Source organism: Scleropages formosus, chromosome 9 (genome assembly GCF_900964775.1).
Source record: "Scleropages formosus chromosome 9, fSclFor1.1, whole genome shotgun sequence".
Lineage (NCBI taxonomy): Eukaryota > Metazoa > Chordata > Actinopteri > Osteoglossiformes > Osteoglossidae > Scleropages > Scleropages formosus.
In genome coordinates this window covers 3,437,362-3,451,997 of record NC_041814.1, presented here as the reverse complement: position 1 = coordinate 3,451,997, position 14,636 = coordinate 3,437,362, and the positions used below count along the sequence as shown (strand labels likewise).

Sequence of the window (14,636 nt, the reverse complement as noted above, 5' to 3'; positions counted from 1 at the left end):
TGTACAGCCGCCCTTACCCTGAAGAGCATCATTTCGGACACCCCTGAACACGGTCCTCATCAAATCTGATGACACATTAAAGAGCACGACAAGCACACGGACAGCACAGAAAAGGCCCCTCACCGCAGTAGGCGAACTTCAGCGAAAGTACACAGCTCTCGTGGAGGTGCAGCTGGTACTTGTCAGGCTTGGAGACGTGCAGCACCTCCACGTTACTGCTCTCCATCCCCACGGCGAGCCACTCCCCGGTGGGACAGTACCCAAGAGAGAAGATCTGCAGAAAGGGAAGGACAGTGAGAGAGGATGTGAAAAGCTCATCGTTATTCCATATTTTAGTTTTTCCTATTACTTATTATTGTTTCTTAACCAAGTGGCAGACAGAGATACTGAGACTAGTTTCGAGGGATGCTGAGAACAGGCACCAACCCCACAGTCTATGACACCTTAAAGCTTAATTATTCCTGCATGCAATTTTCTTTATCATTCATGTAACTATATTTGTCACATATCCTTTACGTTTTTTCTACTGCGTACTTGTCAAATCGCATTAATGGTTCCCGATTCTACTATTATTCTGCCTCATCTTCTGAGAGATAATACATTTGAAAAGACTGGACCTCAGAGAAACTGAAGAAAGAACCATTATTCAATTATCTGTCTACACAGGCAAAGAGAATAATGTTCCCTGCTGCTGATGTACCTTTATACCAGATTAGGCCCTGGAACTGTAGTGTTCCCCATCTCTTTAGTCCCAGAGTAACCCATATCCCTCCAGTCTCCAGTTTGTGCTCCAGTCCAGACCCCGCGTTGCAGCCCCGCTCCTCCTGCTACCTGGGAGGTGAAGTCGTGTTGCTGCAGTTGCCGCCCCTCCCTCAGGTCCCAGCAGCGCACGGTGTTGTCCAGCCCCCCCGTCCACAGCTTGGTCCCGTCGTTGGAGATGTCGATGCAACTGGCCCCGTCCGTGTGGCCCTGGAACTGCCTGCGGGAGCCAAGGGCCACATCAAGTACCACCCGTGGGTATTGATCGGCAACAGGACACTGACAGTGAATGGCGTCATGGACTCTACAGACAGATGGTCCTTCCCAGCTCAGACACACTGCTCTGGCCGGGCGTGAACAAGCGTTTTAATGAAAACTTCACTTTCAAATATAATTTTTAATAAACACACGCGCGCACACACACACGCACACACGCACACACGCACACGCACACACGCACACGCACACACGCACACACTTTGGGGTAAAGGCTTGATTTGCAGCACTAACAAATTTTCACCTCTATTCCCCCCTCCCGCTTTTTCCACGTGGAAAGACACCGGTAGGTTTTAAATTCCTAATCTGCATAAGACCTTTAGTGCAAATTAGCTGTTGCATCTTTACAGACAGGCAACAATTACACTGATCCTACATTTTAAACAAAGCCCTAAGTGTCTCGTCTCCCTCTGATGTCGCTTCCAGGCCGTGGTGACCATCTCCCTCCCACCTTCTCCCGTCCTCACCTGACCAGGGTCTGGTTATGCAGGTCCCACACCACGATGTTGCCGTCGCTGCAGCAGGAGAAGCAGACCTTGTTGTCGGGGCTGATGGCCAGCGCGTAGCAGGCGGGGGCGGAAGACGTCAGCTCCGCCTTGATGCGGGGTGTGGGCGTGGCTAGGTCCCAGATTGACAGCGTGCTCGCTTCCCCTCCGACGATCAGGGTCCGCCCATCAGGAAGGAGCTTACACGACCGGATGTAATTATCTCTGTTCTGAACGGGCAACACAGCAGTGTAATGATGTGCGAGGAGAATCGCTCATTAACGTCAAAACTACCACTAACAGCAGAGCGGCAGCAGCGGTAGCAGTTCGAAGCCCCGGTGTCAGCTGCGAGTATTACCTCCAGCAGGGCCTATCGCACCGCGCCACTTTGCCCGAGCAGCGGCAACGCGAGACCCGGCATCAGCCGAAGACGCGATCGGATGCTCGTTGGTGCGAGCGGAACCCGGTTCAGCGACAGGCGGCGCTCACCAGACAGTCCAGCTGTGCCATGGGGCTCTTGCTGCCGGGCTGGCTGATGTCCCACACCTTGACGCAGCCCTTGCCGCCGGTGTACACGTTCCGGGTGGAGGTGCTGATGGTGACGGCGCACACCACTTCCCCGTGGTTGAGCGTGTGGATCTGCCGAGCGTGCCGAGGGATGCCGGGGCCCAGCAGGGCGTCGGGGGGGAAGGGGACCGGCTGCATCTGCCCGTCTGCGCTCACGTGGAAAGAGTAAGCGCTGTGAAGAGAGCAGAATTAGTGAAAAAGACTCATAACATGACAATAAAAGGAAATAACATGACAGCTTTATGCAGTGTGATTATAAATACACTATTTAAACTGTATATATATATATATATATATATATATATATATATATATATATATATATAAAGACAGTAAGGGAAACCAATGTAAGATGCTTTACGAAATACAGGGACAGAGGTGAGGTAAGCAGAAGGAACCTGCAGCTTAAGGGACTTTGGGAGAGTCTCCCAGTTACGAAGTACATAACATTAAGTAGCAGGAAATTAGAGGTTTGTGTGTGTGTGTGTGTGTGTCAGTGCTAAGGAAACTGGTAAATAATGGATAACTTACGGTTTCCCTGTGGCAGAAGCCTGCAGGCTGGCAGGTAGTCCCGGAACCCTCATGTGAGGATGAGGAGACTCGTATCCAACCTGGAAGAGAATACGTCATTAAAACACCATTTGCAATGGCACTGCTCTCTCTCTCTCTCACACACACACACACACACACACACGACCTCTTGCAGCTTCTCTCTCAACCTCTAAGCCCCACTGGAGAACACGAACATCAAGTGCAAGAATTTTAATGTGACGTTACACAGCGAAAGTGTTTAGCTGTTGGGTTCAACCCCCTTCTCCGCTATCTGCCCACCAGCAGCTCTCTCACCACAGGGGGGCGCCCATAACCGGCTGCCGATGCTGCCCCGTTGATTTGAGGGGACACGAGGTGCAATCCCGCTCCGTACGCTGCTGCTGCGGCGGCGGCGCTCATCTCTCCATTGACGCCGGGTGGCGGCAGCCCGAAGGCCCCGGGGGGGTAGGCTCCATGCACGGCCAGAGGATTCCGCAGGCCCAGAGCTGGGAAGGCAGACAACAAGTAGAGAGAGAAGGTTGACAAGCAAGTCTGAGAGCCAAAGAAAAGCAAACATAGCATGTCGGGAAAATGACAGCTCTCCATCAGTAGTACAAAGCAGCTGGTAGCGACTCGTTAGAGCTGCTGCCTTTGGATCTAAAGGTTGCAGGTTTGATCCCCCCCTCCAGATGTAGTACCCTTGAGCAAAGTACTTACCCTAAATTGCTCCAGTAAAATTACCCAGCTGTTTGAACGAGTGAATAATTGTAACATTGCGAGTCGCTTTGGAGAAAAGTGTCAGCTAAATAAATGTAAAAAGAACTCCACTGCAGAAGACGATGACCAACTGGAGGGAAAACACACAGCACTTTTATAGTGTATAAAGAGAATAATGGTACTTAGTCTCTAAGGAACCCACAGTTGCAAAGCCAAAGACGCTCATTTTAAAAGTAATGTGTTGATGGTGGTATGTATGACAAATTTTTAGCATTCCTCAGTGATTGTTGAATTGAAAACGATTGGGGAAAGAATCTGTTGGCTGAAAGTCAACAGCTGCTTAAAATTGTCTGGAATGTGGGGTGGGGAAATGTCTGGTGTCCCCTTTCTCCCGAGTCCAGCAGCCTCACAGGGCAAACTGGACCGCTCAGTGTTTCAGATGGCTCTTGGCCGTTTCTTTAACCACACTCCTGCGATATGAGACGGACAGTGCTGGAGAACACCACCGACTCTGCTGGAGGGTGCGTGGTTAAGAAACAGGCAGCCAAGACAGCCCTAACCGTCCGCCAGCCTGCTTCTGCTTCCGGGTCTGCGTCCGCACAGCAGCGACGGGGCAGCACCAGACACAGCCGTCCCTCTCCAGACCCGCACTGCCCTCCACTGGCCGAACACCCACACCACCACTGGGCCGGGATCAATGCAAAACTGGGACGAGAACCCAGCGGATGGCGAAGATGATTGAGAACTGATGGTCAATATAGGGCAGCAGGAGGCCCTTTGCGCCCAATACAACGCCTCTCAACACTGCCCACTGTGCAACACCGGCCCATTCATCCACGTGAATAGGAGAGCTAGCAGACAGGACACGACATGACAATAGGGTCTCCCCTCTTGTCAGTGCTTCTCACCAAGGGGATCCACTCCCGCCTTCCCAGAAACAGGGCGGAACTGGGGAGGTGCGCTGGGGCCTGGGGTGGACGACTCTGAGGGCATGGGGGTCCCTGGCTTCAACCCGGGGGTGTTGGACTTCTCGCTCTGTCAGGTGGGAGACATCAAATCCTTTTTTTCAGTCATCATACAGGAAGAATCACTATTAAATGGATTTCCTCAGCTGCCGTTAAAAAAAAAAAAAAAAAGCACCACCATCACGAAACACCTGGTGCGTTGTAAATTTACAGTAGTCGCTTGTTAACCTGAGCAGGCCTCTCTGGATCCATGTCTTGAAGAAAAGGACACTTAACTTCTGCAACGGAATACATCACAGCACAGTAACACTGCTCTGGTTTCGTACTGGACTGAGGAAAGGTGACGCAGCTGCGCATGCACGCACACACACGTGCATGAGAGTGAGTGCATATGCACGTCTGTGTGCTGGGAGGGGCGGTGGGTTACCAGAGGAGGCTCCTTGCTGCGGGACGGAGAGGCCGCGCTGCTGGATGACGCCAGAGAGGTGGGGCTGGCCTGGGGCGGTGCCTCCTTGCGAGTTGGGGGGAGCTTGTCCAGCCCGTTCTCTCGGGACGAGTAGGACTGCACACTGCGGGGCGACGAGGGGTCCTGTGCCGGCACAGTCATCAGCACTTTCTCATTGCACAGCCACAATCCCACAACTACCGTGATCACAAGGCTGTGGGACAACGTCAAAGGAAACACAAACCTCGTCCACGACCAGGTTGTCATCGCTCTTGTCAGCATCGCTGCCCTGAAACAGGCACACGCATGTTATGGGGTTTATGCCACACATATGGATGCTCACAGATACGGCCCGTTCCCTCGGACACATACGTAATCCGTCATGAAGTCCTTCTCATCGGCTTTCCTCTTCTTCCCATTGCTGAGGTAGTCTGATGGACGGCCTTTGTCTCCATTGGACAGCGAACTCTGGGATGGGAAAGCATGGGGGTCAGAAAGGGGAAGAAATATGGAGAGTCGCAATATTTTGGTGACATTTATTCATGCAGCTGATGCTTTTCTGGAAAAAGGTTTACAATGATTTACCCATTCATACAGCTGGGTAATTTTTACTGGAGCAATTCAGGGTAAGTACCTTGCTCAAGGGCATGGCAGGAGGAGGTGGGATTCAAACCTGGGTCCTTCGAGTACACGGTAGCAGCTCTAACCACTACGCCACCTGCTGCCCCGTGTTACAGCAAAGGGAGGCTCTAAACGGTCAGCTTTACAGTCACCCATACTTTGCTATTAAATGCACGAAAAAGAACGTATCCAAAAGGGTAGCAGGGAAAAAAAAAAAAAAAAAAAAAAACACACTTACAGGTCCTGCTTCACGGTCTGTGCACATGGACGGCATCACGACGCAGTGGCCCCGCAGCCAGCAGAACAGAGCAAACACCATGTGAGTGAAAGAAAAGCAGTGAACCCAACCAGTCTGCGCACATTATTACGGCTGCGGCGGTCCAGCACAACACCGGGTGCTCATCTTACAAACATGTGGAATGTGCAGGTGGTGACAGACATGGGGGGGAAAAAAAGAAGGCAACTCCGTCTAGGTCCAAGGCACCCCGTTAGCATTTTATCTGCTCTTTAAATCTACATGGACCAACACACAAAGTCAGATCTCATATCTGGTGCAACCGTCCAATCAGATTGCCCCGCGGGAATCCGCACCGGGACATCGCAGGCGCAAATAGGGTTGTGTAATTGTACTAGCAGGATGAGCGAGACCCCCAGCCCATCGCCCTCGCAGGATTGTACCTCGGTGGTGCTCGGCTGCAGCTGCAGCTGCCGCCGCCGCCTCCAGGTGGGCTCGCTCATCCTTAGCGGCGAGCTGCGCCCCGAGGGCCCCGGAAAGGGCGAGCAGCCCAGAACCTCCACCCAGGGCCAGGCCTGGGTGCTGCAAGCCGGAGGGGTGGGGGGCCATGGGCAGCCCCTGTGCGGCATGCTGGGACAGGTGTTGGGCCTGTAGCTGTTGCTGGAGGAGAAACACACACAGCACAGAGCACTGGGCTTAGATCCAAAGTGGAAGGAGAACTGACAGTATACTGCTAGGTTTAGGCCCACGGTGGAGGAGAGAGAAGGAAAGTCTGAAGACGGATAAAACCAGATGGGAAAGTTATAAAGGCTGCGCTATTTAACTGGTTTTGGCAAATAAAGCAGGGGCTATATTTTCTTTCTTTCTTTATTTATTTATTTTAGAGAATTCTCAGTGTTTTGGATCCACTTTGAAGCCACGCGCTGAGCAGACCACGCCAAGCGTCACATGCGTTTTCACACAAATGAGATCAACATACATTAAGACACAATATTAACCTTCACAACAGAAGATGTTTGAGTCTTTGTGCATCTAAACATCCAACTGGATTATTAACCAGTTACAAAAAGCCCTTAACATGTCGCAGGAGACACTTCCCCTGGTCATTTGGGACAATAGTTGCATGTGATTACAAAGTACTAATTGTAAGTTTTGCTGACCACCAGGTCTGAAGAGCTGCACTAATCAAAGCCCCCCCAACATCGAACAGAAATAGAACTACAGACTACACTACAGTAAATGCAAATTAAATGTTATGGCCAAAAAAAACTTTAAAAATGTACGTAGCCTTTGCACGTCTCATTTTCCTTGCATTATATAACCTTTAAAGGTTATTGATTGGTTAGTATTGGTCATTTAAAGGTAATGATTCAGGTGAAAAACCCCTTCATGGACACTGAGGGTTTTTAGAGAGGTGGGAGCAGCAGCCGAGTTCCTCTAAACGTCTTCCATCAATTTTGGCTCCAACTTTGTATAGATATGAACTACATCATCGCTTCAAGAAAATGAACGGGTGCAATATATAAAGTACAGCAGAGCAATATATAAACAGCTCCATAAGCTTGCATCACATCATCTGCCACGATCAGCTTCGTATTTCCTACCAGACTCAATACTGCCTGCGGTTATTGGTGTTATGAGTGCCACCAAAAACAGAGGTGTCATACAAACTGACTGCTTTGACAAACGCCTGTTGTGAAATGCACTACTGTTAAGTCCGAGTTGTACTTTGCTTTGGCACCCACTAACTGAATAAATGGAAATATCCTGTGTATTTAATTCCGTCGGATCTACGAGAGAGCCGTCGTCCATTCTGGTGGCAACAGCGGTGGAGGACTCGATTGCACACCTGGGATTTGTCTTCTCCTACGGCACTCGGTTCACACCTTGCACACACTCTCCATCCTCAGAGCGAGAGAGTGCAACAGGAGAGGCCCATTCCACAGCAAGTTGGAAAACGACGACAAAAACAACAGGAGATGCAGGTCGCTTTGGAGAAAAGCGTCTCCTAAACGAATAAATGTAAAACGCCTACGAGACGAGGGAGGTGCACACTGTGAGTGGGGGGGTGAGTCCACGTACCCCTATCGAAGCATTCAACTCCCCCATAGTCACCTGCTTGGCTCGCTCCATGGCCTGGATCACCTGCTGCTGGTGCTGAGAATGCAGGACAGAGAAGGGAGTCCGTCGTCAGCAGTGCGTCAGCGCAGGAATGCAATCGCAAAACGGGACACTTGCAGCAAGACACACACCATGAGTGCGAGCGCTGCTGTGGGTGAGGTGCCACCAAAACAACATCATAATGCCCTCCTCAAGATGTCAATAAAAGATACAATAAATTCAAAGTTCAACCTGTCAGCTGCGGTACACTTGTTCCAATGTACATCTACGTGTACTAACTGTACTATACACTTTTATACATAATATTCAAGCCTTTCTTAGTCCGGCCTGGTGGAGATATGATAATGAGCTGAAGTACATCGTACACATCACACCCCGTGACTCCAGAAGTCTATGTCTGAGAGGCATGATGTCAGAACACATTTGTCTAAGTCTAAGTCAATGTGTGCGTGTGTGTGCGCGTGTGTGTGTGCACGCACACATGCACGTGCCCTGTCGCTGGCACGTTGCCCGAGTACAGCAGGTCCTCGGCTCACCTCCTGTGACAGGAAGGGGATGAGCTGGGCACAGATCACGTTCAGCCGCTTGGCGATCTCCGTCTGGAAAGAGAGCAGACAAGTCCTGTCATTCAACTGAGTGGGTGGGTGGAGGTGAGGGGTCATGGCTGCCCAAGGCAGGAGAGTAGCCTTCCCATCCACTGCAAAACACATCGCCCTGCTCGCCCTTGGGTCCACTCCACACACACAGACACACAGCGCCCTGCTGGCAGACTGCAAAGACCGGTGCGGTAAATATTTCAGCTCCGCACATCTGCTGCATGCAAATCCGACGCGCAGGAAAGAAACAAGCCTAAAATATTTACGCCCGGCATCTGGTGCAGGCTCAGGCCAGGCTCCTCCTGGGCAAAAACTGTTGGGGGTCATGAGGCTCAGTAATGGGGAGTGTGACTCACCCATTCAGAGCAGGGGAAGAGCAACAGCAATCGTTGCCTTCCCACAATACACCTCAGAGCATGTGCTGTGCTGGTCACACAGCTCCTCGCATGTAAAACTCACAAAGACACCGTTACACAAATAAACACGAGTTCCGAGGACGCTTTAACCTTTCCTGCGACCTCTTTAGGGGGTCATCCTTATAAATGTTGGTGCGCGGGAAACGTCAGAGTAAAACTGCCCTCTCCGCCGGGTGTTGGCCATGAGCCACCTCTACCCCCTCATCCCTGGCAACCCCACCCAAGCCAGCAGTCTCCTACAAAAATCCATCAGCACCCTCCCCTGAGAAACACAATGATTTCTTGTTAGGAAACGCCAACTACCAAATTACATCCTGAGAAGAGAGAGAGAGAGAGAGAGGGAGGGAGAGAGAGAAAGAGATTAGAGAAGGAGGGAAGAGGGAGATTTAGAGAAGGGGGGAGAGAGAAAGAAAGGGAGGGAAAAAACAGAGAACATAAAAGGGGAGTGGAGAAAGACTGTGAGCATGGGGGGTGGATGCTGCACAGCCATGGAAATGATATCCAATAAGAGCACGGAGGACACGATGGAGGGAAAGCACAGGGTGGAGGCTGGCGGTGGGGGTGGATGAAATTAGCGGGGAAATCTGTGTTGCACGTCAAAACCGGAACGAGAAGGGGGGAGGGCGGAGGCACAGATGATCGGTGAAGCCAGTGACCTGATTTAAAGTGAAATTCTGCACGGAGCGTCTGACTGCTGGAGGAAGGGGAAAGGGGAGCGAGGTGAGAGGAAGAGGAAGGAATCACAAAAGAGAGATGGGGGAGAATGGGACAGGGGACAAAGGCAGCCACGGCCTTTAAAGACTGCATGGAAATATAAATGATACCCTGGGAAGGGCGGTCACATTTAATCCCATTTTAATGCACACATTCAGGGGTTGGAGCAGCGCTGCCGGGGCGCAGCAGAACGCAGAACCCGGGGCGAAAGGATCCGAAAGGAAGCACTGAAAAGGTTGCGCATACCTGCTTGTGCATTTCAATGTTAAGGCCGTATGACATCTCGTAGTACTGAAAAATAAGAACAAAACAAGCAGATTGGGTCAAATTGCATCCATTTCCACAGTTTACACTAACAAGTGTCCTGTGATTTTTAGCTGCACCCGAAAAGTTGGTTCGGGGTTACAACAAATGTTGACGGAAATGAAAGCAGTGGCGCAGAGGATGACAGGCAGTGGGAGGGCACGGTCGGCCTGCGGACGGCTTCCATATGCAGCAAGCAGCCAGATTTTCAATAAATGAGCCCTTCCTGACAGCTGGCTGTTGCATCCATACTCGTGCCAGGATTCCGCTGTTGCTAGGCAACATCTAAACTCCAAAATTAGATGCCAAATACAAAAAAAAAAAAAAAAAGGGGAAAAAAAAAAAAAAAAAAATCACAAACCAGTCCAGCAGCTTTTTTGCCAGGAACAGAGCAGCGCCAAGTACATGCCACCCTCATGATAGGCGGCTTCGGGACTCTGGTCAGAACTGGGCTTGCATTCTCCTATGTTTATGATCTGGCAGCACCCCTCGGTTTCAGCAAAGATATGGGAAGGCCGTGCATCCATATCTGTTCCTCTGTTTAGAAGTCATCCCGGGAACTGCAGCTGCTCTGAGATCCTTGGTAGCGAAGGGAGAGGCAGGGACCCCCCTCCAGAACCTGGCGCCTTCCTGAGAACGGCTCCGGGCTGCGCACAGCGTTCCGCCAGTGAGAACTGCATGGTCAGTCCATGCACAGCTGGCCTGGTCAACTGCACGGTCAGATGTCATAGTCGAAGAGGGAGCACAAATCCCTTCTGGCCCGATACGTCAGTTGTGTCAAATGACATTTGATGCCAGCGAGTGAGACAAAACGGAAAACTAAGCGCTGATCCAACGTCAATGTTTTCTTCCAAGATGAGTGAACTCATCGAACCACCGGCCACTTGCCGAGTCTGGCTGTTGTTCATGGTCAGCGAAACGGGGTCAAACAAATGTGAAGTGGCCCTCATGCAGTTTTACGGGGCCACAAGTAGGGAAGGGGTTTATGCTGTGCTGTGCGTGTGTGTGTGTGTGTGTGAAGGGACTCACCATTACATAATGCCTCTGGATTTCCGTCTTCTCTGTGGCCAGTTTCTCACACTCCAGCTTCAAACTACGAGAACAGAAACGGAAGAGAGAAAGGAAGAGTTCTGTAATTTAATTGGGAAACGGAGGAACCGCACCCTTCTGACCGCACAGAGAAACCCCCACCCAAGGGCACCTGCTGGCCATGGTGCAGCAGAAGACACCTCGCAGACGGTCTCTCACACGGAACCCGTGTGCCACCATCTATCATTTCGGAGAGGCGCCCTCTTGGGTGACTCAGAGCGCCGAGCCTGTTGGCAACAACAGCGAGCTTTTATCCCTGCCGGCACGGCACGTCTCAGCACACAGCCAGCCGTTGGGCCACCGGGGTCCTTGGCAGAGCACGCGGTCCTTTCAGGAACTGGCGGTCCCCCCTCTGACTCTCCATCACTCCCCACACCCACCCACCCACCAGCTGTATTTCAGCCCCTCGCATTGATGGCTTCGCGTTCCCTGGCCGTGGATTTATCCGGAGGGAGCGCGAGGTTTTGGGAAATTAGAATATGATTAATGCTGCTACATTAGCGGCTGCAACAGGTAAGCGCAGCGCGTCCGCTCCCCTTCAGCTGCCTCGCGGAGCTGCCGAAAATTGACTCATTTATCACAGTGAGCGTGGGTGTGTGCGTGTTTGTGTGTGTGTGTGCATGCGTGCGTGCACACGGGGGAAAGGAGGCCCAGGAGGATTAAATTCATTCCCTTGATAGATTTTATTACACAGGAGTCACCCCCATGGAACAAGACCCCACCGGCCCACAGTTTACGAATTCTGGCCAACTGGCACCTGCTAGAATAAGAAGAACAACGGATTTCGTAATAACTGCTTTGAGTAGAAATCCTGATGTAGGTAGAGGTCTGTGCTCAGAGGGATACGAACACTTTATTAATATTTATTGTGATGTTCTCAATAGCGAGACTGGAAACAAGCGTGGAGCTGTGCGAGACTCGGCCCCCACGACTGGTGGGGCAACGGACACGGAACTCAACTTTCGCACTATTCGCCGCCACGTCTCCTCCGCTCACACACCGCTGCGCGTCACATGCGGACGCGGCAAGAGATCTTCCTCCCTCGAAATACTACGCTTTGCGTATCAGACGGACGAAACATCGGCAACCGTGGACAAAGCCTCTCGCAGCACAGCTGTTTAATCACTAAAAATGTGCCGAATCTTTTTTCTGCTGATTTTATGAAAGTCAATCAGCTGAAAGTGTATAGAACCTAAATTGCAAAAATAGGTTAATTGTTTTGGACAATATTGTAAACGAAATATCCCGGGAGCCAAACGATGAAAAATATTAAATGCATCCACGATTATAACTACCTGGGGGGGTAGCAGCTTCCGTCAAAACCAACGAATGATTATCCCACAATATTTACAAGCACATCCCTTTTACACACTTAAAGGCCATATGCAAAGACACGGTTTATAACACACCGGCCATACTGTATGAAAATGGTGTGCGACTGCGAGTATGAAAGAGCGCAAAGAGTGAGGAAGTGAGGCCAACAGCGACGGAGATGACAGGGCGCACATCTCAAGTAGGAATTATTGCCAGTAATAATTAGTCCGTGGCTCAGCAGCAGCCGGGCTGCGACAGGGAAGGCGGGAGTGATGGAGGCTCCCTGCTGCACGCTCCCCGTCTGGTCCCCATAGCGACAGTGGACAGGATGATCCTCTGTACATGGCGCAAATCTGCAGGCTGCCAGCGTTCAGACAGCTCTGTCAACAGGGTGCTCTCTCTCTCTCTCTCTCTCTCTCAACACACACACACACACACACACACAGGATTTCTGTTACACATAAGGGTTTGCTTATGAAAAGAGTACTGTACAAGGTCTTGGCTTTGCAGTCCTGGTCTTGCTGGTACCTTTCTCCTCCCCCTATTGTTCACAAGCTACGCGTCTTAAACGAAATACGTAAGAAAGCACGGCAAAAACAGAGACGAAATGAAACCATCTGAACAGATGAGTTATTAGAGAAGTCGGAGAGAACAGGGGGGGGGGGGGGGGGGGGGGAATCGCCGAGCGCTATTCATCCAGTTACCAGCCTTGGCTGCATTTTCTGTTGCAGTTATCTATGTGCTGGACTAACTTTAGGGCTTTCAATTTTGTTTTCTATGCTTTTCCTGTTGTGTCTTTCATATGCATGGTGACACGTCGCCGCTCTGTATAGGTTGTCCAAGTCCCCCATGTAAAAACACCCCAAGTTGCCTTAACCGCTGCGTCCAGGGATTCCTCTTACCGTCCTTGTGCAACACCAACCTAAACAACAGTCATATCAATACTCTTCTCTACTGCATACATACATGCATTATACATGGCAGCTGGTAGCGTAGTGGTTAGCGTTGCTGCCTTTGGACACGAAGGTCACAGGTTTGAGTCTCACCTCCAGCTGCAATACGCTTGCGCAAGGTACTTCCCCTAAATTGCTCGAGTTTAAAAGAAGAAAAAATTGCCCAAGCTGTATAAATGGATAAATAATTGTATCACTGTTACAATTGTTAATACTGTAAGTCACTTTGGAGAAAAGCATCAGCTAAATGAAGGAATATAAATTATATATACACACACATATATGTAGTGGTTAAAGCTGCTGCATTTGGACCCAAAGGTTGCAGGTTCGAGCCTCACCTCTGGCTGTACCACCCTTGAGCAAGGTACTTACCCTACATTGCTCCAGTAAAATTACCCAGCTGTATAAATGGGTAAATAATCGTAACCCTAACATTGTAAGTTGCTTTGTAGAAAAGCGTTAGCTAAATGAATAAATGTAAATATGTGTGCACACACTGCTGTTTCAGAAGCTGCAACTGAACAGCACAATGTGAGCGGCAGTGTGGCCATGTGACATCTGTCGGGACACGTCCTGCTTTATCACACCACTGCTGCGCATCCCGACCCACTTTCACTGTCCCTGCTCTTTTCGAAACGATTATTTATTCTGTACACTGTAGATCAGCAGGAACAAAGACCATTATGGTTTTCAAACACAAGACCTTCAGTTTTAAATCAGAAGATGAAAGAAACCAAGAAGCATGGTCACCAATAGGCAATATTCTTTTCCACTTTCAAAAAAAAAAAAAAAAAAAAAAAAAAAAAAAAGCACAAATCTGTGAAATGGCATGCACAGTTACTGTAAATGAGAGTAAAATATGTGTAAAGCTTGTTGCTCAAACCTACACGCACGGACAGGAACCTGACACGTGAGCCTATAACTACAGAATTGTCTACATGTCCTACATACAGAATGAATGTACAGTGTGAACGTTTGTCACTTTTCGGTGAGAATGTAGCCAAGCTGAGCCGTTCGCACTGTGGGCTGATGTCGTATTTGCAGGCTTTCCGTTCTATTATTGCTTATCGATGAATCTGTCCGACGTGCAGCTCAGACACCCAGCGTAGCCACTTTTCCACACGCATGGAGGAAGTCTAAAAGAATAGTTCCTTAACCACCCCCCCAAGCACTGCAACGACAAAGTAACTGAAAGTCCAAACCACAGTAAAGACACATTCAAAGTCACCCACAGTGCCCATGTGTCTCAGAAATAATTCCACAACGCTTCATTTCACAAGACTAGACAGAAGTAAGTGAGGGGTCATAGACCATGGAAATAAGGCGGTAGGGTGGCACAGCGAGTAGTGCTGCTGTCTCATGGTGCCTGGGTGGTGTGAGAGGACATGGGTTTGATCCCCACTCAGTCTGTGTGGAATTTGCATGTTCTCCCCTTGGCTTTCTTTTGGGTGCTCCGGTTTCCTCCCACAGTCCAAAGACATGCTGTTCAGGTTCCCCATAGTGTGTGAGTGACAGAGAGAGCATGTGTG

The 14,636-nt window shown here is 50.2% G+C and overlaps 1 protein-coding gene across 3 annotated transcripts in view; it reads right to left on the bottom strand.

The window, feature by feature from the left end:
• Positions 1 to 14,636, bottom strand: part of tle2a (TLE family member 2, transcriptional corepressor a) — a 38,084-nt gene that overhangs the window by 2,615 nt on the left and 20,833 nt on the right. For 2 of the 3 annotated variants that reach the window (XM_029254903.1, XM_029254901.1), the window contains exons 3-18: positions 10,781 to 10,844; positions 9,695 to 9,739; positions 8,259 to 8,321; positions 7,684 to 7,758; positions 6,045 to 6,261; positions 5,605 to 5,621; positions 5,118 to 5,213; positions 4,990 to 5,034; positions 4,728 to 4,889; positions 4,244 to 4,370; positions 2,934 to 3,124; positions 2,619 to 2,698; positions 2,010 to 2,259; positions 1,503 to 1,750; positions 832 to 979; positions 124 to 274 (exon numbers count right to left, since the gene is read on the bottom strand). In XM_029254903.1, the coding sequence (XP_029110736.1) occupies positions 124 to 274; positions 832 to 979; positions 1,503 to 1,750; positions 2,010 to 2,259; positions 2,619 to 2,698; positions 2,934 to 3,124; positions 4,244 to 4,370; positions 4,728 to 4,889; positions 4,990 to 5,034; positions 5,118 to 5,213; positions 5,605 to 5,621; positions 6,045 to 6,261; positions 7,684 to 7,758; positions 8,259 to 8,321; positions 9,695 to 9,739; positions 10,781 to 10,783 (1,918 nt within the window). In that variant the 5' untranslated portion in view covers positions 10,784 to 10,844. The remainder of the gene's footprint in view (positions 1 to 123; positions 275 to 831; positions 980 to 1,502; positions 1,751 to 2,009; positions 2,260 to 2,618; positions 2,699 to 2,933; positions 3,125 to 4,243; positions 4,371 to 4,727; positions 4,890 to 4,989; positions 5,035 to 5,117; positions 5,214 to 5,604; positions 5,622 to 6,044; positions 6,262 to 7,683; positions 7,759 to 8,258; positions 8,322 to 9,694; positions 9,740 to 10,780; positions 10,845 to 14,636) is intronic. The other variant, XM_029254902.1, reaches the window with a different exon arrangement.